Source organism: Saccopteryx bilineata, chromosome 3 (assembly GCF_036850765.1).
Source record: "Saccopteryx bilineata isolate mSacBil1 chromosome 3, mSacBil1_pri_phased_curated, whole genome shotgun sequence".
Classification (NCBI taxonomy): Eukaryota; Metazoa; Chordata; class Mammalia; order Chiroptera; family Emballonuridae; genus Saccopteryx; species Saccopteryx bilineata.
Genome location: NC_089492.1, coordinates 292,158,511 through 292,179,600, shown reverse-complemented (window position 1 = coordinate 292,179,600; position 21,090 = coordinate 292,158,511). Strand labels below are relative to the sequence as shown.

Here is a 21,090-nt window from a genome sequence, read left to right as displayed (position 1 = left end):
TTACCAAAGAAAGATACACAGATAAAAAAAAAAAAAAACACCAAAAAACAGAAAGAGCTTAGAGGGCGAGCATCCTTGTGACAAGTCTGCAGCAGTCCCCACGTCTCTCCCGACGGGCCCGGCATCCTGGCCACAGCCCCGTTGATTCTTCTAGCTGCTTGTTCTCTGATTTTTCTCCGTGTTTCTGAACGATGGATGTGCTCTCTCGTCACATTCCCTCCGATGACCAGTTCTGGACATAGTGAGCCGTCCGGGGCTCTCACCCAGCACCCTCGGCCCGCACGCACCCTACTCTCTTCATCCATCTTCCCAAATGAGGCATTTCATCATTTGGGTTGTTTACAGGTCATTCTAACTATGTAAATATTGTTTGCCGCCAGGCCAAACAGTGAACTCGGCTGCCATCTCCCCTTTGTTTTTCCTGGAGTTATCTGCCTTGCTTTAGTTTTCCATCTGCTGGTGTTTCTCTGTGCCTGCCGCTTGCTCCCCACCCCCCACCCCCATGTCCCACAGGCTCTCATGTCATTTTTTACCTTGTTGAACACACATACCTTGTCTTCCCCTGGCACCTTCTGTCCTCCCGTCCTGGACCAGCTGGCTGCCCTCTGGGCACCTCCAAGCCGGAGAGCAGTCTCTACATCCCCTTCGTCCCCCACTTCATAGACTGGACAGTCCCTTCTCAGAGCAGAGCGTCTTGTCTGGACGGAAGCCCTGTGTCAGAGAGGGCTTGTGACCTGGACTCCGTCCCAGCAGGTGTGAGGCCAGACCCACGGCTATGCCTGTTCCTCCTCTGCTCACCTGGGGCTCACGTGCCATCCTGTCTCCAGCGCTGTGGGGCTTCCTTTGCTGGTGCATCTTCACAGAACATTTTAAAAAGTGCACCTGTGTTCTCCGCTGGCTGGTATTGTGATGGGCCGGGGAGGAGCAGCTCCTCGCTGTGGCGGCTGGAGCCGCAGTAGATGCTCCAGGTGTCCTGTTCTGTCCCCTTAGGCCCCCCCTCCACCCCCTCCCCGTGGCCTCTGCTGGGCTGCTCAATCTCAGCAAGGTCAAACAGATGTTTCATGCCTCCTCCCCGGGACATCCTTCAAGACGTAGTTTGTATTTTCTCACAGTCTCCAGCGTTCAGAAAAGTTGCAAGATGAGTGCAGGAATTGCCTTCGCCCCAGGCATTTGACAGGTAATTGCTGACATGGTGTCCTACCACACTGCCAGCCAAGGACACTCTCTCCAACATGACCACAGCACCGCGTCCCAGGCATGGTTGCTGCTGTCTGGTCTTCAGACCACAGCTCAGGCTTTTTCGGGTTGTCCCATTAACGACCTTCTTAGTAACGAGACCCAGCCTGGGACCACACAGGGCACAAAGCTTTCCTGTCTCTTTAGTCTCCATGGGTCCAGAACATTTCTAGCCTTTCCCTAACACTTTTGAGGGTTCTGGGCCCATCCTGGACCAAGTCCCTCCCTGTGGGTGTCTGGGGTTTCGTTCACAGTCAGATAAAGGCACAGGTTATGCCTCTTTGGCAGAAGAGTCACAGGAGTGACGTGTGGGACAGGATTGTGATTGATCCAGTGACCGAGGGTGTCCACTTTGATCTCTCGGTTATGATGGTGCCAGCCAGTGTCTCCCCTGGGACTGCTCGCTCTTCTTCCCTTTGTGATTAACGGGAACCTTGTGGGAACAACTGTCAAACTATGCAAATAGTCCGTTTCTCATCAAACTTTCAACTTAGAATAAATACATTTATTTTAATAAATAATGAAATGCACATGGACTTGTGGTTTCCTATTTTATTCCATGGTTATAATCAGTGACTACCACTGTGATCTCTGATTTCCCGGCGGCAGGGGGTAGGGGAGCTCTAGGGGTGGCTACATGTCCTTTTGACCTGTCCCTGCTTTGAGCCCTTCCATACTTCCCGGCCAGTGAGATGTTCCAGACAGCATCGTGGTCTCTCCCTGGGATCAGCAATATTCTCTCTGAAGAAAATTCTAGTTCTTTTTCGCAGAGGACAGAAATTTAGAAACCAAGACGTGGATTCTCGGTGTGCTCACCGATGCTGGGGTATCACCTCCCTCCGGGGCCTGTCACTGGACTGAGCTGGTGATGCTTCAGAGGTTTGTATGAACACATCCAAACCTGTAGCTTTTCTATGCGCTGGTAAACATCGAAACGCCTTAATTGTGAATTCCTACCCTGGGACCACATGGTTCACTTGTCCCTGCCAGTTTGTGGATTCCTGTCTCTGCCGCGGAGAAACCCGACTGTCCTTACCTGTACTGTGCTCCCTTATTTGCCCAACCCAGTCTGTAGTCAGTCTCCCCACCCCAGTGGCTGTCCCTTTACCTGCTACCCCCCAGGACCTAACTCCAGGAGGAGCCTGAGGGCCTCCCCTCTCCCTGACCCTGGCTGCGTGTCCTGGGACTGCCTCCCAAGTAGAAGGTTGGCACCCATCTTTGTGTTGAGGTTGCTTTTAGTGGAACCAAAATTAAGACAAAAGTCTCTTCTGAATTTTTATCAAGATCATGTTACTCGAGAATCTTACAGTTTTAAGACACTATCTTAGTGGTCGTTTCCTGACCATGGTGGTTTGTGCTTGGCTGCAACCAGGTGTTTCCTTCTGCTTCCCAAGGAGTGGGGAGTGGGGGCTGATGGGAGCCAGGAGGCCAGAGCTGTCCACCCAAGGCCAGTTGAGTGTTGGGGTCTCTCCAAGAGGCCTACTGATTTGAGCCTCCCCACCTAGTTCCCTAGTTGGGACTTTGAGATTCTCCCGAGGCAAGGAGCCTCCATCATTGCCAGCACCACACTCATGTCCTTGGTCCTGCAGTGCTGCTGGCTCCATGGCCAGCCCCCAGCCCCTCAAAGTCTCCTTGGGACCTCATTTATCACCTGCAGTGTTGTCCAACCTAGGCCAGTCTCCCGGTAGGAGATGGGAGCCACGTGTAGGGAACTTGACTGGCCCCAGAACCTGGCTCATGTCAGCAGAGTGTAAGCTACAGGTACTTATCAAGTGACCAAACACCTGAGTTACCAGCTGCTGACACCCAACAACTGGGCCAGGGCCGGGTCCTGCCCTGAACCCTCAGTGTGGCTATGATTTAGGATGGACCTTCTACCTGCCAGCATGGTGCCTGGCTCATGCTCGTGGGACAGTGGAAGGAGTGGGTCACTGGCCAGAGTGCCCCCACCAGGTTGGGAAGACAGGGCCTGGCCGGCTCAATGTAGACACGCTGCCTTGGATCTAGGTGGGTGGGAAGGGCTTGGCTGTTCCCAGAAACTCCACCATCTCACCAGGAGGAGGCCTCCACTTCCATCAATAAGTACATTTTTGAGACCAGCCAACTGCCCTTCCTGCATCTCAGGGACCTTCGTCCCTCCTTTGCCTGTCTCCCATCACACACCCCTGCACATCTATGGGAGCTTCACTCTGGGTTCTGTGGCTGCGTGAAAGTGTCAGCCCTCGGCGGGCCTCTTCCTGTGACCCCATCCCTGAGCCCTGCAAAGTCAGGGGGTGCAGAGGAAAAGGGAACAGGGGTACCAGCATGGCCCACTGAGGAGTGGGTAGTACCCAGTGGCTGAAAAAGCAGGAAGGATTCCTGGCTTGTCTGGAAACCCTTCCTGGCCAGCCCTCTGAATGCCAACCACCTTTGTTCAATTCAAGGTTGTCTGGGCGGCACGAGATTCACATCCACATGGAAGGAACTGATGCTCTCCATGCGACACAAACATTTTTGGCCCAAGTGTGGGCCACGGAAACAATCTCTGAAAACAAGTAAGTCTCTCTTCTTTGGTTTTTAAATAACCCTTTTCCAGTCTTCTTATGTTCATGCACAGAGAAGCCTCGCATGGGAGGGGCGACAAGGATGGATGGCCCACACCCAGGGCACAGGTGAGGGCAGGGGGAAGGTTTACATTCTTTGGTGGTGCGTCCTGACCACTCCACCCTGAATCTCAGACCCCCACTGCACCCTGGGTACTTGCGTATCCGCAGCCCTGGAGGTGTGCAGTTACCCGCCCACCATAGCTGCCTCTCTGGACACTTGCCTGCACCTAAGGCCAGCAGAGATGCCCGGTCAGCTCCCTGGGCAGGCGCTGCCCACCAGGAGCACTGGTTTGGGGTCAGCCTCCACTGGGGAGGTAGCAGCAGTAGGTGACAAGCTGAAGGTCACCCAGGGTAGAATGGGCATGGTACCATTGCCTCTGCCCAGCACTGTAGGCATCCCCGTGTCCCCCAGTGTCCAGGTGGGGTACCCTTATTCTTTGGAGAAAAAGGTATTACTGCTTGCCTAGCTCGGCTGGCCTGTCTGTCCTTCTGCCCTCACTTAGGTGCAAACAGCCGGGAATGTTCCCCTGATTTCAAGTCCCCAACCTAAGGTTTCTGAGAGACTCTACCTCCTGTGGGGACTACCCAGCCAGCCTGTCTAAGCCTGTCCCCTGCTCTTTTCCTAGCAGGCAGTTTCTGTGTCTCCCTCATGACACAGCCAGTGTGGCAGAAGGACAGGCAGAGTCTCTCTGTGGCCACACCCCAGGTGTCTTGCAGATGAGTATGTGGCTCTCTGGCCCTGGAGGTTGCAGGGTAAGGGTCATGCCAGTCCTCTCCGGACAGGCAGGGGCCAGGTTCCTGAAGACCCACCTTGGGCCTGGGCCTGGGCCTGGCAGCGACCTGGCCAGGGATGGGGCACAGCTCCCCGGAAGCAGGGCCACCCATCTCAGGCACGCAGCCCCTGCCCCCTGCGGCCAGCAGTCCTGCGCCTGGACAGCTAGGAGTTGAAGACACTGGCCAATGGTTCTGCTGGCTGTGAGGTGGGGACCAGGGTGCAGGGTCATGAGGTGGGGGGTGCTGCTTGTCCGATGTCCCTGGGGTGTGTGCACGCGCTCATTGCATCAGGTGGGGGTCCGGGGACAGGCTGCATGTCTGTCTCCCGTGTGTGTGTGTGTGTGTGTGTGTGTGTGTGTGTGTGTGTGTGTCTTTGGGGTGTTTCTACCCTAATGTGTTAGTAAGTAATCCTGATTGTGATTCTGGCATCCTTGTCCTATGTGGGCCCTGGGGCCACACTGCGCGGAGTCCCCATCGTGTGTGGGGACCTGGGTCGTGCTGTGACATTGCCATCGTGCGTGGGGCCCCGCGATGTGTTGCGTCCCCCGTCACTGAGGGGGTCGGGAGGCGTCTCGCCCGCTTCTCAGCTGGTCTGCGGTTGTGGAGAGGCCGCGTGTGGGTTTCTGGGCCCCGGCGGCGGCGGCGGCGGCGGCGGCGCCGGAACGGAGAGCCCTCCCAGCCGCGCAGGAAGCGGCCTCGGCCGGAAAGGGGGCCCCCAGCGGCGCCGCCGCCGCCGCCGCCGCCGCCCCCGCCGAGCGGCCTTCCGGCGGGCGGGGCCAAGAGAAGCCGAGTAGGGCCGAGCCCCGGGTGGGCGAGGCCGAGTGGAGCCGAGTGGGGCCGAGTCCCAGACCGGAGGGGTGGTGGAGGCCGAGCGGAGCCGAGCGGGGCCGAGAGGAAACCGAGAGAAGCCGAGTTCCAGGACGGGCAGGTCCGAGCGAAACCGAACCACAGGCGGACGGGGCCGAGTCTCAGGCGGAGAGGCCCGAGCGAAGCCGAGCGTGGCCGAGCGCCCCGAGGGCGGGTGGGGGGAGCGCGCGTTCCTGGAAGAGCCGGCTGTGGGACGGTCACATTCCTGGCCGGCGCTCGGCTGAGGCGGACGCGCGGCCCAGACGGCGCGTGGGGCGGGGCAGTGGCGCGGGGCGGGGCGGGGCGCGGGGCGGGGCGGCGGCGTGAGCTCAGCGCCCGGCGCTCAGTCCGAGCCGGAGCGAGCCGCCGGGAGGATGTACGCCGAGTCCCGCGCCGCCGCCGCCGCCGCTTCGCTGTGAGGGCCGCCGCTTAGGCGCTCCGCTGCCCCGGAAGCCGCGCTCGCGAAGGGCGGACAGGCGGGCCGCGGAGCCGGCGCGGGCGGCGGGGTGGGCGCGGGCCGGGGCGGCCGGCGGCAGGCGCGACGCGGCCGGCCAGCGCCACCGGGACGAGCCGGGCGGGCGCCGCGCGGTGGGAGGAGCGGGGCGGCGGCGGCGGCGCGCCGCGCGAGGACGGCCCGGCGGGCCCCGCGCCCGCGCCCCCGCTCCTCCCGGGCCCCTCGGCCTCGGCCACCGCGGCGATTCGCGCCTCGCGGCGCCGGCACCTGCCCGCGCGCCCCCCGCGAGCCCCGGGCCCGCGAGCGTTGGCGTTGGCGTTGGCGGCGCGCGCCGGGGCATGCCCCGCGCCTAGGGCCCGGGGGACGCGCGGGGGGCGCGCGGGGGGCCCGGGCGGCGGCGGGCGCGGCGCAGGGCGCGTGGATGTGGCGCCGGGCCCGGGCGGCGGCGGGCTCCAGCGGCGGGACCCCTTCGCCCCGCCCGCCTTCCCCTTCGCGCCCCCGGGCGAGGCAGAGGCCGCGGCCGTGATCGGCCGGGAGCCGGCGGCGGCGGGGGGCGGCCGGGGTCGGGGCCGGGGCCGCCGCCGGGGCGCGCGGGGCGGCGGCGGGGGCCGCGGGGGCCCCGGCGCGCGGGAGCGGGAGCGGTCCGGGGAGTCGGAGCGCACCATGGAGGCGGCGGCGGGCGGTCGCGGCGGCTTCCAGCCGCATCCGGGGCTGCAGAAGACGCTGGAGCAGTTCCACCTGAGCTCCATGAGCTCGCTGGGCGGCCCGGCCGCCTTCTCGGCGCGCTGGGCGCAGGAGGCCTACAAGAAGGAGAGCGTCAAGGAGGCGGGCGCGGCCGCGGTGCCGGCGCCGGTTCCCGCGGCCACGGAGCCGCCGCCTGTGCTGCACCTGCCCGCCATCCAGCCGCCGCCGCCCGTTTTGCCTGGGCCCTTCTTTATGCCGTCCGACCGCTCCACGGAGCGCTGCGAGACCGTCCTGGAAGGCGAAACCATCTCGTGCTTCGTGGTGGGTGGCGAGAAGCGCCTGTGCCTGCCTCAGATCCTCAACTCGGTGCTGCGCGACTTCTCGCTGCAGCAGATCAACTCGGTGTGCGACGAGCTGCACATCTACTGCTCGCGTTGCACGGCCGACCAGCTGGAGATTCTCAAAGTCATGGGCATCCTGCCCTTCTCGGCGCCCTCGTGCGGGCTCATCACCAAGACGGACGCGGAGCGCCTGTGCAACGCGCTGCTGTACGGAGGCGCCTACCCGCCGCCCTGCAAAAAGGAGCTGGCCGCCAGCCTGGCGCTGGGTCTGGAGCTCAGCGATCGCAGCGTACGCGTGTACCACGAGTGCTTCGGCAAGTGCAAGGGGCTGCTGGTGCCGGAGCTCTACAGCAGCCCGAGCGCCGCCTGCATCCAGTGCCTCGACTGCCGCCTCATGTACCCGCCGCACAAGTTCGTGGTGCACTCGCACAAGGCCCTTGAGAACCGGACCTGCCACTGGGGCTTCGACTCAGCCAACTGGCGGGCCTACATCCTGCTGAGCCAGGACTACACGGGCAAGGAGGAGCAGGCGCGCCTCGGCCGCTGCCTGGACGATGTGAAGGAGAAGTTTGACTACGGCAACAAGTACAAGCGGCGGGTGCCCCTGGTGAGTGTCCCCACCGGTCTTGGAGGAGGGAGTGGGAGGGGCCGGACTGGGGAGAGGGTGGGGGCCATCTTCGACCAGGGGCTCTGTCTCTGCAGGTTGGGACCTGTGCTTCTGTCTCCCTCTGCGTCTCAGGGTTTTGCTTTGTTTTAAGGAAAATCAGAATAAGTTCAGAGTCCCCAGCGACGGCTCTGTAGGTTGGGAAGAAGGTTCTTCTCCTGCCTAATCCTTAAGATGAGCCAGTTTGCTGGGCTTGGGAGGGCTGGGGGGATGTGGGGCCTGGCCTGGTGAGTGGAGATACTTTCCTGAGGCCCACAGCAATTGCCCAGATAGGTTGGGAAACGCAGGCCTCAGACCTCAGACGCTCCTGTCTGGCGTCCTGGGAAGTTAGATCTGAACTGGGCCCAGGCCAGAGCCTCATGGATGTGTCCAGACCAGGTGGGGGCAAAGGGCGCTGCCATCACCCTGAAGCTCCCAAGCTCATAGACAGAGAGGGGTGCTTGCCTGTGGTTCCCAGCAGACAGTACTTGGCCAGGCGCGGTCTTTTGTGCCTTGAAGTCTTGGGAGACACTCAAAAACAAAGCCAGGTGTCTGGGCGCGGTGGCTTTGGGGCTGAGACTTAGGAACTCCAGCTCTGTGCCTCTCCCTCAGTCTTCGAGGGAGTGAATTTAGAGTCTCCTCCCATATTGAAGGCACGAGCCACTGGGCACTGTGCTCGGGCCTAATCAGTGGGCACCCAGGGTCCTGAGTTGGATTTGTTTTGGACGTGCCCATTTCCTTCTCCCTTTGAAACACTGGAGGGCACCGAGGGCAGGGAGGGCCTGGCCCAGGCTCTGTTGTTTGCCTGGCAGGGAAGGTGTGTGATCCAGGCAGCTCCCAGGCCAGTAGACACTGAAACCAATCACTGAGGTCCTCACCAACTTCTCATAGCATCTGCTCCTTCCCCAAGTATTTGCAACTTTCCTTTTAAATATCCAGGCTTATTAAATTGCACACACAGAATGCTGCAGTGGCTCAGCTATTCTTGGGAGGCCTAATTAATTCAGCTATTGCATCAAACTTCTTTTTCTGAATCTGTGAATAGTGGCTCCCGCCCGATTTTCTCTGGGCGCCCCTCCAGCGGAGTGTCAGTCTCGAGGAGCGGAGGAGGGGTTGGGGAAAATGAGGGCCTGTCGCTTGTGCTTGGAGGGGGCCACCGCTTGTGTGCGTGTACATGCCTGTGCATGTGTTCTGTGGCATTTCTGCCCTTGGCTAGGCCAGTGCCCAGGTGGCAGCTGTCTGCAGACTGTGGGGTTGCCATTGAGTGGATGGGCAGGGTGGGGTAGGGGGATGCTGGTGAGAAGGTTAAGAGCTGGGCTCTTCAGTTCAGACAGGGAGTTGACTCTGGGTGGCACAGTGAGCACTCTCTGAGGACTGGGGTCCTTTCTGTTTAGTGTGGCTGCACTCTGGACAGCCATCGTGGCCTGAGGGAACCCTGGGTGTAGGACTGGTGGGTTCTGGCCGACTGGAGCTGGTGGGCAAGGCCGTGGCATGTCACTTGTTTTCAGAGTGGACAGCGGAGGGTCTTGTCTGACCAGGTGTGTCTGCATCTGTGTTTGTATCCAAATCTGGGTCGTGTGTGTATTTGTGGGCTCTTGTCTTCCTGGGGTTGTCTTTCTGTTACAGCTGCAGACCTCCGCTCAGGCTCCCTTTCAGCAGGCTCTGTGGGTCTGGGCACAGGAATCTTTAGGCTCAGGGAAGGCCTGGCTTGAGCTCACGGGCCCAGGCACTGCCTGGGGTTAGGGCAGGACAGTCCCCTAAGCCAGTCACAGAGAAGTGGCCAGAGCACATTTTTGCTCTGGTCATTTGAACAGATGGTCAGTGCTGCCCCTTTTCCTTCATTGATCTTCTCAGAGCTGCTCAGATACCTCATGTACTGATTTAAAAGAAATTTCCCAAGTGACTAGGATCTCTAGGCCTAAGTGGCAGCCCAGTCCTGTCCTCACAGTGGTGGCCTGGTTCTGTGGTTTGGCATAGCCAAACCTTAGCACTGTCTGAATTCTGTTCTTGCGTCCCCAGACCTCTGTCCCCAGCTGTCTGTGGGCCTGCACCTCTGGAAGCTCCTGTTTGCGCTTCTGCCTGTGCTATGATGGCACAGGTGGGAGTTTTGGGGTGCATGGTCCCCTTTTAATCTTACCAGCGCAGCCGTTTGCTTGTGTGTCTACATTGCCAGAGGTACCATGTGAGGAGGAGGGTCTTAGCTTCTGGGTTGGGGTGGTGACCACGGCTGCCCAGACCCTGCTTGTTGTGGAAGGAGCTGCCTGGGAAGACCCTCCCAGTGCCCTGCCTTTCTCCGTTTGTTCCTCCCATTTGCCTCTTGACAGTGTATTCATAGGATATGTTCTGATTTCTTCATTTCCTTTATAGCTGATTTTAATATTTTTGATGTACTGAGGATGAGGAAAGTGGAAACAAAGAATGTGCTAGAACTGTTCTTTGTAAGGGGCATGGCTCCCCTGGGGCAGAGGGTTCTGGGAGATGGAAGTGAGTCCCTGGTGTTGGTGGCCGAGGTGTTGCCAGGTCTCCTACCAGAGGGAGAGTCAGCGCTTCTGTACCATTGATGGTGGGAGGGGTTGCTGATTTTTGTGGTGTCCCTGACGCCCTATCACCTTCGTTGCTCTGCTTCACCTGTGGTCCAGCCTGTGGCCCAGCCACGGTGTGCTGGTGGTTACTGTGGTTGCCCCAGTGTGGAACCAAGTGTGGGGTGGGTGCCAGCTTTGAGCTTGGAAACCATGTGAAGGTGATGTGTCTCATGTGGCCTTCCTTGATGACACCACTAATGGAATAGGGCCACAGAGTGAGTGCTGTGGCTGTCTTGAGCCACTTCATAGGCCCTCTGGCTGCTGTCCGTGGGTATCCACAGAGGGTAACCTGGGTGTGGAACCACATGGGGTTGCTTCCATATCCTTACTCTGTCCCTTACTGGCTGTGTGACTTTGAGCATGCTGCATAACCTCTCTGTTCCTCAGTTTCTCTGTGTGTAAGAGGGGGACTGTAGTAAGTAATGGCTATTGACGTTTTATTTCTTGCGAGTGTTTAGGTGTTGGTGTCACAAGTGGGTGGAGATGTGTCGTTTGCTGCTGGGAATGCATGGCAAGATGAAGGCCTGCGCTCTGCCCCTCCCTCTTGGGGGCCTAATGGTGTTTGGACTGAGCTGGACTGATTTTTAGCAGCACAGGTTGCTGTCAGTCACAGGAGATGCTGGCGCTGCAGGCTTGGGTGTTGCCAGGGTGAGGCTGCTGGTCTCGCCTTGCTGGGTAACCAGGTGCTTCCCTTTCAGGGCATGACAGCGCCATGTTCCGCCTCCCTGGGGCCCAGGCAGGGTTGGCTCTGTGTGTTTAAGAAACGGGCTCCTCGAAAGTACTGCTGGTTGTCCTGCGTTCTGGTTGTTAGACTGAAAAACCTGCTCTGTTCTTCCAACATTGGAGTTCTGGGAGGCTCTTTTCTGTAGCAGCGCTTTGTCGTGTGGCTGATGAGTGTTAGGGGCAGGCAGCTCGATGGCCCATGGTGTGCAACATGAGTGTCCATGACTAGATTGTCCGAATTCCTGATGTTGAAATAGTTTTCCCTGTGTCACATGATGAAGACTCTTCCCTGATCAGAGGGCAGTGTTTTCTTGAAGCAGAGGCCTGAGCAGGCCATTAACATTGAGGAGCATTGCATGTCATGATTCCTACTGGGGAATGACTGGCTTTTAGGTGCAGAGGACGAGGTGGGGTGGGGGGATCCTGGCCGTGGACTCTATCTGAGTGAGGTGCATTCTGCTCTTTTAAACTGAGATTCCCATGGAAGGAATGGCAGGAGGAACGTTCCATCATGCTGGAACAGACTGGCCAGCATGCTTCTTCCAGGAAGCTACCTCTTTAATGGCTGTGTGTACCCAAGGCCATCAGGACTGGACAGAAATTTATAGCAAGTCAGCTATCTCTTTGTCCACTTAGCTCACAGTATGTTTTGGTGAGGTTCTGTGATATTTCCTGGTTCCAAACGCTTGGCTGAGAAGATAAGGTACCATCTTGGGTGATGCCCTGAGGTGAGTCTCCTTGGTGCCCCTCCCCACCCCATGCAGAAGGATGTAGTCTGTGCTTCTGTTTGCCCAGAGCAAAGGTTGGGGGTGGGTGTCTTCTCAAATGGGGGACCAGCAGCCGGAGAGAAGCCTCTGATTTCTGCCCTGCACCCTGTAGTCAGCCATGCGAGCAAGGGAGGGTGTGGACTGCTGGGTGCCCTCAGTCTGTCTGCAGTGAGCAGAGCCACATCTGGATGGTGCTCCAAGAATGGTCCTTGTGCCCATTTCCAGAATCGTTCTTTGGAGCTGGGCTGGGCCCCTTGCTTTCCAGGGTTTCCCTGAAGGGAGCATCTTGCTTGGGGGCAGCAGGGTCTCTGAGTGGCCCTCAGGGTCCCGCAGTTAGGGTGGGACAGGAGAGTAGGGCCATTGCTTCTGCATCTGGGTTTGTCAGCCTACCTGCAGCAGACTGTCGTGTCTGTGCGGGGTCTCGGGTGAGGGCAGACAGGACAGGAGGTGAGGAAGTCTGGGGAGTGTGACCCCAGCCCTACCTCACACCCCTGGCCACTGGGCACTTCCGGGCCATCTGGCGGGAGGTGTCCGTGGCTGGCGGCCGGCGGCCGGCAGCCGGACTCTCTGTGGCTGGGAGACTGTTACACAAGCAGCAATAATGTGTCTCTTTCTAAGGATTGCGAAAGTTGGGGAGGATTTCTCCACTGAAAGAATTATGCAAGTTTCAACTGAAATGTTTTTTAAAAGTTCCTTTGTTTTGAGTCAAAATACAGAGGCTGAATTATTCCATGAGGTCTGTGAGAGCTTCAGGAGGAGGAGGGCACTTCCCTACTTCCCTGCTTCCCGAGGGCCAGCCCCCCGCCTGGCCAGTCATGGGGCGATGGCAGGCAGGGCACATTGGGATGGCCGCTGGGCAATGAGATGGTGGAGCTGGGCACGCCTTGTGTTTATGAACCGCCTTATATTTATGAATCGGCTCAGACGTGGGGGCGGGCCAGAGTCTTGGAAGGAACAGGAAGTCATTGCTTGTGTGTGTGTGTATGTGGGGGGGCTTGTGGCCAGCAGCGGCTCCTTCCTTGGCCACACAGGGTCTGAAGTGGTTTGGTGGGCCTTGGGTTAGAGCCGCCAATGGCATTGATAGGAGTAGAATGGGCCCAGGTCTCCCACCCGCTGCCCGCCTGCCCTCTGGGAGGCTGGGCCCTGGTAGAGAAGGTGGGGCTTTTTAAGGCAACTTAGTCCACACAGGAAGCACCCAGTGTAGCCCCAGGGCGGGTGCTGGAGTAAGCAGCAGTTCTGACGCTGACACTCTGTGGACAGAGAATGTGGCTCTTCAAGGGCCCTGCTTTCAGAGCAGCCAGGACCTCGGCTGCCTGTCTTCCCAGAGCACCTGGCGGGGGACCGAGTTGGTATTCCAGGGGGCCCTCAGCTCTGGGAGCCACCACCACTTGTGTCTGCTTATTGACTGAAATGGAGGAAGCAGGCTCAAGCGTGAATTTTAAATGAGATGTCAGGGACCAGAGTGGATGGGGCACTTGCTGGGCAGAGGGAGCCTACTAGGTGTCCAGGGCCTGCAGGTGGTATCTGTTACTTGTGTTGGAGCATGGGGGTCTTTGGAGGCAGTGTGGGGGGGTCTTGGCCTGAGCCCAAGAGAGCCCCGACTCTATATTGGTGTTTGGTGTTTGTGTCTTCTCTGATTTTACTTATATGACTTAGATTCAAAGAAAGCTCTGACTTCTTGATTTTGTAGCTATTGATAAGAATTCAGGAAGTCTCGGCGTGACTCTGGGCACACAGCCCACAGTGGTCTGGGTTCTCCAGTGATGGTGTATTTGTGGTTGTGTTGTGAGCCTCACTGGGGTTGTAGGGTGGGAGTTTGGTCACAGCTGGGTCCCTAATTCTGGGCCCCGAATAAATACCTGATGAATGACTCACGGAGATGTGGAATCCCTAGTTGTCAGGGTTTGTTGGCAGCTTTGCTCCTGGTGGCCAGAGAAGGAAAGGTGTCATTTGTCCTTGCCTTCTTCTGTGTTTTGAAGACGGTGGCTCGCTCAGATCTGTGTGGGGTACTTTGGGTCTGGGGCCATGCCAATGGGTCCACGCTGCCGCTTGGCTGCTGCCTGCTTAGTGACGGCATCCCACTGTGGCCCTATCTGGACAAGCCTGCCATGGTGCCTGCCTTGACTTGGCTTCCACTGGGATGTTGGCTGGCTGCTTTGAAAGACACATCCTTCATCAAAAATAGGTTTCTTGCTTATTGCAGAGAAACAGGATGGCAGGCAGGAGTGGCGGGGAGGTTGGCTCCAGGGCTGCTGGCAGGGAAGGTGACAGAATCGGCACCCTGGTCAGGGGTCCATTCTGTCCTGAGGGTTAGTGTAGCCAGAGGCTGTTGGAGCACAGGTAGTCTGAGGGTCCCGGGTGCCCACAGAGCTCATGGGTGGCCCTTTACCTTCTGATTCAACCCACGTGTGAGGTGGTGAGTGGAGTGACAATCACCAGTGACGTCCAAGCTCTGCACCCCCAGTGCCTGGGTCCAAACCCACATGTGTGGGTGGCATAAAGGAACTGGGCTGATGTGTTGGAGTCATATTGGGACTGGGGGTGATGGGTGCATGTTGGGGGTACCCACCAGGTTTTGGATTGTCTTATGTGCCCACGTTGGCCTCCCTCTGTCCTCAGGTGTGATGTGGTATCTGCGGAGTGGCCTGGGCCATGGTCTCCTCTGCCCCCACTCTTCCCAGCAAGGTAGGGCTCCTCCAGGCCTCCCCCAGGCATTGCAGCCCCCTGCACTCTGAGAGCAGCTTGTTGGGCCAGAAGCGCATTCCTAGAGGCCTAAGGGTCTGTCTGGCCTGGTGTGCAGTGCCCTGGCTCGGGAAACGACCCCAAAGTACCCCACACATCCTTGTAGGTGAGCATGGACGGGCAGCAAGGCCCTGTGCCAGGCGAGGCCAGCAGTGTCTAGTGAGCTGTGAGGACCTGTGAGGGGGTCTGGAACTCCATTTCCCTGGGGAGCAGTGCCAGTTTCCTCGGCATGGCCCAGTCTGCCTGCTGTCCCCTCAGCGTTCTGTCTGTGGTCCCAGCCCCATGCACTGTTTTTGTTTTGTTTTGTTTTTTTTTAGATTTTATTCATTTTAGAGAGAAGAGTGAGTGAGAGAGAGAGAGAGAGAAGGGGGAGGAGCAGGAAGCATTAACTCCCACATGTGCCTTGACCTAGCAAGCCCAGGGTTTTGAACTGGCAACCTCAGGGTTCCAGGTTGACGCTTTATCCGCTGCGCCACCACAGGTGCAGGCCCTGTGGCACTGTTCTGTGGCTTTGGCCTGGCGGGCCGGTGAGGCAGCCATGTGGAAGCAGCAGTGATGGCGGCTGGTGCCAGGCTATCTCCTCCCCCACTTGTGGGCTCTCGCTTTTCAGACCCCAGTTTCTCTGTCTTGCACAGAGCTGGAGTTGGCCGAGGGAGCATGGCAGCGTGTGGCACATGTGGCCCTCCTGCTAGTACTGGTGCTTCTGCTCGAGGCCCTCTGTGTGGTCTTGGTGGGCCCACAGAGCCACAGCTGTCTGCCATCCCTGAGGCCATGCTTCTGGTGGCCCAGCGTCTGATTCCATGTCAGCTCACTGCTGCACTTGACCATGAGCACAAGACATGGCTGGGGCCGTGCAGCACCCTGTGCAGGCCTGAGAGTGCCTCACACCAGGGCGCACAGGTCCACTACGGGGAAACACCAATTCGGAGAGCAGTGGGTTGCGGAGCCCTCGGTGGCTCCTGCACTGAGAGAAATGCAGAAGCCCCTGTCTGAAATGTTGGTGATGCCGAGGCCAGGTCTGAGCAGCCCTGGTTACTGTGTTGAGGAGCACCTTCTGTCTCCTGTGCCCGACCGCTGGCTGGACCCCTTCCTGGGGAGCGAGACCATGTGTCGGGGCTAGAGCTGGTTTGCAGAAGGGGAGCCAGGTTGTTTGCACTCTGACCCATCACCACCGGTTGAGTTGAGAGGGTCTCTCCAGTGGCAGGGCTGGTGCTAGGGGAGTCCACAGAGGAGCTGGGGAAGCTGGGGGCCCTCCCTGGAGGAGGACACCTGTACCTGTCCCTCATGCAGTTATGGATTCTGCAGGGGAGGGCGAGGCGGGTGTGCTGGATAGCAGCGAGGAGCTGTCGTCGTACTGGGCCACGGCTGGATCTTCAGGCTGAGGGGAGTAGCTGTGCCCCCCGGGGTTGGGGACGCACCAGAATTGCCTGGCTCTCCCTGCTGCCACCCGCTTCCTGAGGTTACAACTGATTTGCCCAAACCATTAAAAAAATTATACTCCCAAGTTGAATGATATGCAAATGTAGTCAATTAAGCGAGGGGATTTTAATTAGCAGTTTAAGTTCATGTGTGAAGTGCCTTGCCTTAATTACTTGACAGTTTTGTTGTAAATTTGCTAAGTTTTTTTTTGCAGAACTATCAAAACTGTGATTTTTTTTTTAACATTCTTGTATGCAGTAAATGTCGCCCAGCTTGCCTGACCCTAGTTGATTTTGTCTCAATTTGTAAAGGTCTTTAAACTGTGAAAACAAGGTAAGCTGTGGGCTGCCTCTGCAGCTCAGCGAATTAAGCCATACTGTCTCCCAGAGTGGGGCTGGTGCGGCCGTTGGCTCTGGGTGGGGGACAGGAGACTTCTTCTAGTTGGGGGCTGGCAGCCTCTGGCATTGGCTGGGCTTGGAAAGTTGCCAAGAGGAGCCTCAGGATGGAGGTTGGGAAGGGCTGACGGGTGGGCCATCAAGCAGTAGCAGCCACAGACGTGAGGGGCCCTGTTCTGTGGGCCCGAGGCCCTGCTGCCTCCTGCAAGTGAGTGTGTGTGCAGGGCCCGGGGTGGTGGGTGCTGCTTTCCCATCTCTTGTGTGGGGAGAGTGTGCTTTAGTGTTAACACTGCCCTGTCAGGGCGGTCCTGTGTCTGGGATCCCTGGTTTCAGAGTCCCTGATGTAATTGCCCGGCTGAGCTGGAGGCCGCCTGTGCTGTTCTGTTTTTCTCATTTAAACATTTATGTCTGAATTGTGATTACTGTGCTGCACTGTGTTCTCCGTGACAAAGCTTCCGTCTTGGTTCCCTCTGGGAACCCTGGAGGCTGAGGGTGACAGCCAGGGCCAGCGGGGCAGGCCCACAACATGGTCTGCTGTCCCCATGGTCCCCGCTTCAGAGACCCTGCTGGCTCTGTAAGCGGGTGGGAGGGAAGCAGCAGGGTCTGGGGGATTGGGGCAGGGGTACAGCAGCCCGGGGCTCAGCAGGGTGGCTGGCACCAGTGTGGAGCCGGCAGGTTTGGGCCTTTACCGGGTGGGCGGGTGGCTTACCCTCTGGGGGAGTCCTGTAGCAGAAAGCCAGGGAGCTGGGGGCCAGGGCTGGTCCTGCCTGTCAGTCACAGCTGCACCGATGGCCTGAGTTCCCCTGCGCCCACCCCTGAGGAGCCACATGCTCCTTAGTGTCATTGTGACATGCCCGTGAACTGTATGTACAGTGTGGGGCCGTGATGGGCACTGCAGGCTTGCACTGGAGCAGTCTAGTTAATGAGCCCTGTGCCTAGTTCAGCAATTACAGTGTCCTGCTCATTTTGCTTCATCCAGCTCTTGCCTCTCTTTTGTGAGGGATCTGTGATTTTTTTTTTTAAAGCAAATCCCAGGCATCATCTTACTTCATATTTGAGTGTTTCAATATCTGTTTAACACGTATGAAATTGTGAAAAACCATAACCACAGTGCCATTAATGTGCCCAACAAAACCAGTGGGATTGCTTAGCGCCTGCAGGACCCGTGTTCGGATCCCCACCATCTTAGAAACAGCTCTTCTGTGGTTACTCTGCAGAGTATGGGGCCTTCTGTGCACACATGCCTGCGTTTACATGTGTGTACTTGCATGTTCACGTCTGTGTGTATGTGTCCAGCATATAGCATTTCTGAGTGTTCTGTGGTATTGAGGGTCTGGGATTTATTTAACATGTAGGGTATTTGCATTTTTTATTACAAGTGATGCTTCACAGGCTCCCCAATGCGCAGCACTTGATAATGGGGACTGTCGGGCATACCGTGCGCCTGCTCCTTTCACTGCACCCCAGGGGAGCCCTCCTAGAGGTCCCCCTCACGTCTTGACCTGTGTCCCAACACAGATGTCGAGGCGTGGTCTGCAGTTGTCTGTGTCTGGCTCTTACCTGGGATCTTTGTGCCCCCAGTGTGCTGGCCTCACGCTGTGGCCCATCCTGTTCTTGTGTGGGTACATGTCTGGACCACAGGAGGGAGGTGGTGGGATCACACTGAACTGGTTTTGAAGTGGTTGCCCTGGCTGGCCATCCGCCTGCAGGGAGGGCAGGGCCCAAGACCCACGTTGGCGCAGTTAGGTGGTGCTGCGAAGGTGTCTCCTACACATGTCCTGTTTGGGGGAGTTTTTCGTGTAAGATGGGCAGGTCAGCTTGTTGCCTCTTGTCTTATTTATGCGCCTGTGTGTGTTTCTTCTGCATATTAAATTGTGTGGAGTGACTGCTAGAATCTGTGCACATTTCTTCTATTATAGTGGGAGGACACTGGTGACTGACATTAGATTCAAGTGTGTGGTCCTGCAACACCCACTGCGCACGTTTCTGGCCATTTCCTTGGCAGACTCTGATCCCCATAATGTGTCTTGACTTTTTGTTACCAATATTTTCTTTGAATGCTGGTCCAGTTTATACGCCTAGAGTATCAAGAAGGTTAAGAAGCTGCCTGTTTTCCTGCTGCGTCACAACCTTAGGTTGTTGTCATTCTGAAAGCACATTCACATTGTTGGGCAACTGTCACCACTGTCCTCTCCAGAACTTTCCATTTTCCCAATCTGAAACTCTGTCCCCATTAAACACGCACACCCACCCCAGCCCCCACACCACCATCTACTCTCTGTCTCTGTCAGTCTGACCCCTCCAGGGACCCCTATGAGTGGGTCACACAGCACTTGTCCTTCTGTGTCTGGCTTATTTCTCTCAGCACAGTGTCCTCTATGTCCGTCGGTGTTGTAGCAGGTGTCAGAGCTTCTTTCCTGTTAATGGCTGAATAATATTCCTGTGGGTGTGAGAGACACTTTATGTCCATTCATTCTTGGTGGACACTTGGGTTGCTTCCATGTTTGGCTGTTGTGAGTTGTGCCACTGTGAACATTGGGGTGTACCCAGAAATGGGATTACGGTCATTCTTCTGTGTTTGTTTGTTTATTTATTTTTATAGAGACAGAGAGTCAGAGAGAGGGATAGACAGGGACAGACAGACAGGAATGGAGAGATGAGAAGCAGTTAATCATCAGTTTCTCATTGCGCATTACAACACCTTAGTTGTTCATTGATTGCTTTCTTATATGTGCCTTGACCGTGGACCTTCAGCAGACCGAGTAACCCCTTGCTCGAGCCAGCGACCTTGGGTCCAAGCTGGTGAGCTCTGCTCAAACCAGATGAGCCTGCGCTCAAGCTGGGGACCTCGAGGTCTCGAACCTGGGTCCTCAGCATCCCAGTCCGATGCTCTATCCACTGTGCCACCGCCTGGTCAGGCTTCTGTGTTTAATTTTTCGAGGAGTCACTACATCCATCTTTCCTCATGTCTGCTCCAATATACATCCCTACCAGTAGTGCACAGGGTTCTGATTTCTTCCTCTTACTGAGACCTGTTTGGTTTTTTTTTTTTTTATAGTAGCCACCCTGGTGTGAGCATGAGATACTGTCTCATTGTGGTCTGAGTTGCATTTCCCTGGTCATCAGTGATGATGAGCGTGTTGTCCTGTGCTTCCTGGCCACGTGTGTGTCTTTCTTGGAGAAGTGTCTGTTCGAGTCCTTTGCCCTTTTTTTTTTTTCCTTTGCCCTTTTTGAGTTGGGCTGTTTTCTTTTGTTCAGCTGCAGGAATTCTCTATGCTTTGTGGTATTAATCCCATCGCATGTGAGTGACCGTATAATGTTTTGTCTATTGCATGTCACAGCTGAATCATCTGTCTGTTGCTAGAAATCAGGCTGCAGGACATCGGAGACAGGAGCATCTCTGTGCTGGGCATTCATCTTTTCAAGAGACCTCTGCACCCCAGGCTTCTGCCTGTAGAAGTGGCAGTGACCTGCTGAGGCAAGGGGCTGCTGGCCATCTGGGTGGGTGGTGGGGTCGCAATGGTGTGTGTGCATGCAGCAGCAGGCAGACCATGGAGCACCCCTCCCTACTGTGTGCCTGGCCTCTGGCCCCCTGAGAGAACCAGGGGAGAGCTGCAGGGTCACTTTGTGGACCGAAGGCTGCCTTTGCTTCCTGGAGAGGCCTGTGTAAGAGTTGTGGTTGTGCATGTGTGTGTGTACGTGTCTGTGTGTGCCTCCACCTGGGGAGGGGGCAGGGCAGCAGCCTCGGGCTCTGGGGGACGGCTTGTGAGTTCCCGTGCGCACCTCTCTCTGTCCTGCCGGGTCCCAGAGTTCTTTAAAAGGGAAAGACGGGTGGGCTCTCTGAGAGGGATGCTTCTCACCGTAGAAATTGTGTTCCTTTTTAAAGTTTTTTACTTACTGATATTTCTTATTTTATTTTTTTTAGAAGCTTTTATGCATTGATTTTACAAAGAGAAGGGGAGGAGCAACAAGTGTCAACTCCTAGTCGCTTTGCTTTAATTGTTCATTGGTTGATTGTTGGGTGTGCCCCGACTGGGCAAGCCCAGGGTTTCGAACTGGTGACTTCAGCATTCCAGGTTGCTTTATCTACTGCGCCACCATAGTAAGTCAGGCATACTTCAACTGGTTTTTTTTTAGAGGAAGAGAGAGAGAGAGAGAGAGGAGAGAGGAGAGAGAGAGAGAGAGAGGGAGAGAGAATGAGAATGAGAGAGAATGAGAGAAGCATTAATTTGTTCTACTTATTCATGCCGTCACTGGTTGGTTCTTGAATGTGCCCTGACCGGGGATCCACCCCACAACCTTAGCATGTCAGGAAGATACTCTAACAATTGAGATACCCAGCCAAGGCCTACATTCCTTTCTCTTCAATCTCAGCATCAAATGTGTTGGGCCCGGACTAAGGGGAACTGATTTTCCCTGGAGGGTAGGAGGAGAGAAGCCCAGGACTGCTCCTTTGGCCAGCAGGACAAAGGTTGGTGTGGGGTGTGCATGGCAGTCCTGCAGCCCAACCCCAGCATGGCTCTAGGGAAGCTGAGAGCTTGGGAAGCATGTGCCGGCACCCCCACCGTTTTTCTTCCTCCTTGGCCTCTAAACACCACAGCTCACGTGGGGTTTTAGGTCCAGCCTTGTTCTTGGCCACAGTTTGTACTAGTTTGGCTGAGTTGGTTACAGGAGGCAGTGGTAATGGGGCCTGGCTGGTGCTGATCCTTCCAGGAGGGCTGTGTGCTGTTGAGCCCTGGCACCTTATGAGGAGGCGAGCCTGCGCAAGTGACTGTAGCCATGTGGCCTCTTCCCCTGAGCCCTAAAGGGCATGGCCTGCTGTCTCTCAGGGTATTGGGTCCTTGGCCAGGACAGGCGGTGGCCATGCTGCCTGCGGCCCCTTCCCGGGCTGCACTGATT

General features: G+C 57.0%; 1 protein-coding gene across 2 annotated transcripts in view; it reads left to right on the top strand.

The window, feature by feature from the left end:
- The first annotated feature begins 6,557 nt into the window (after positions 1 to 6,557).
- Positions 6,558 to 21,090, top strand: part of SKI (SKI proto-oncogene) — a 65,422-nt gene continuing 50,889 nt past the window's right edge. Inside the window, exon 1 of one of the 2 annotated variants that reach the window (XM_066270663.1) lies at positions 6,558 to 7,527. In XM_066270663.1, coding sequence (XP_066126760.1) covers positions 6,559 to 7,527 — 969 coding nt within the window. In that variant the 5' untranslated portion in view covers position 6,558. The remainder of the gene's footprint in view (positions 7,528 to 21,090) is intronic. The other variant, XM_066270662.1, reaches the window with a different exon arrangement.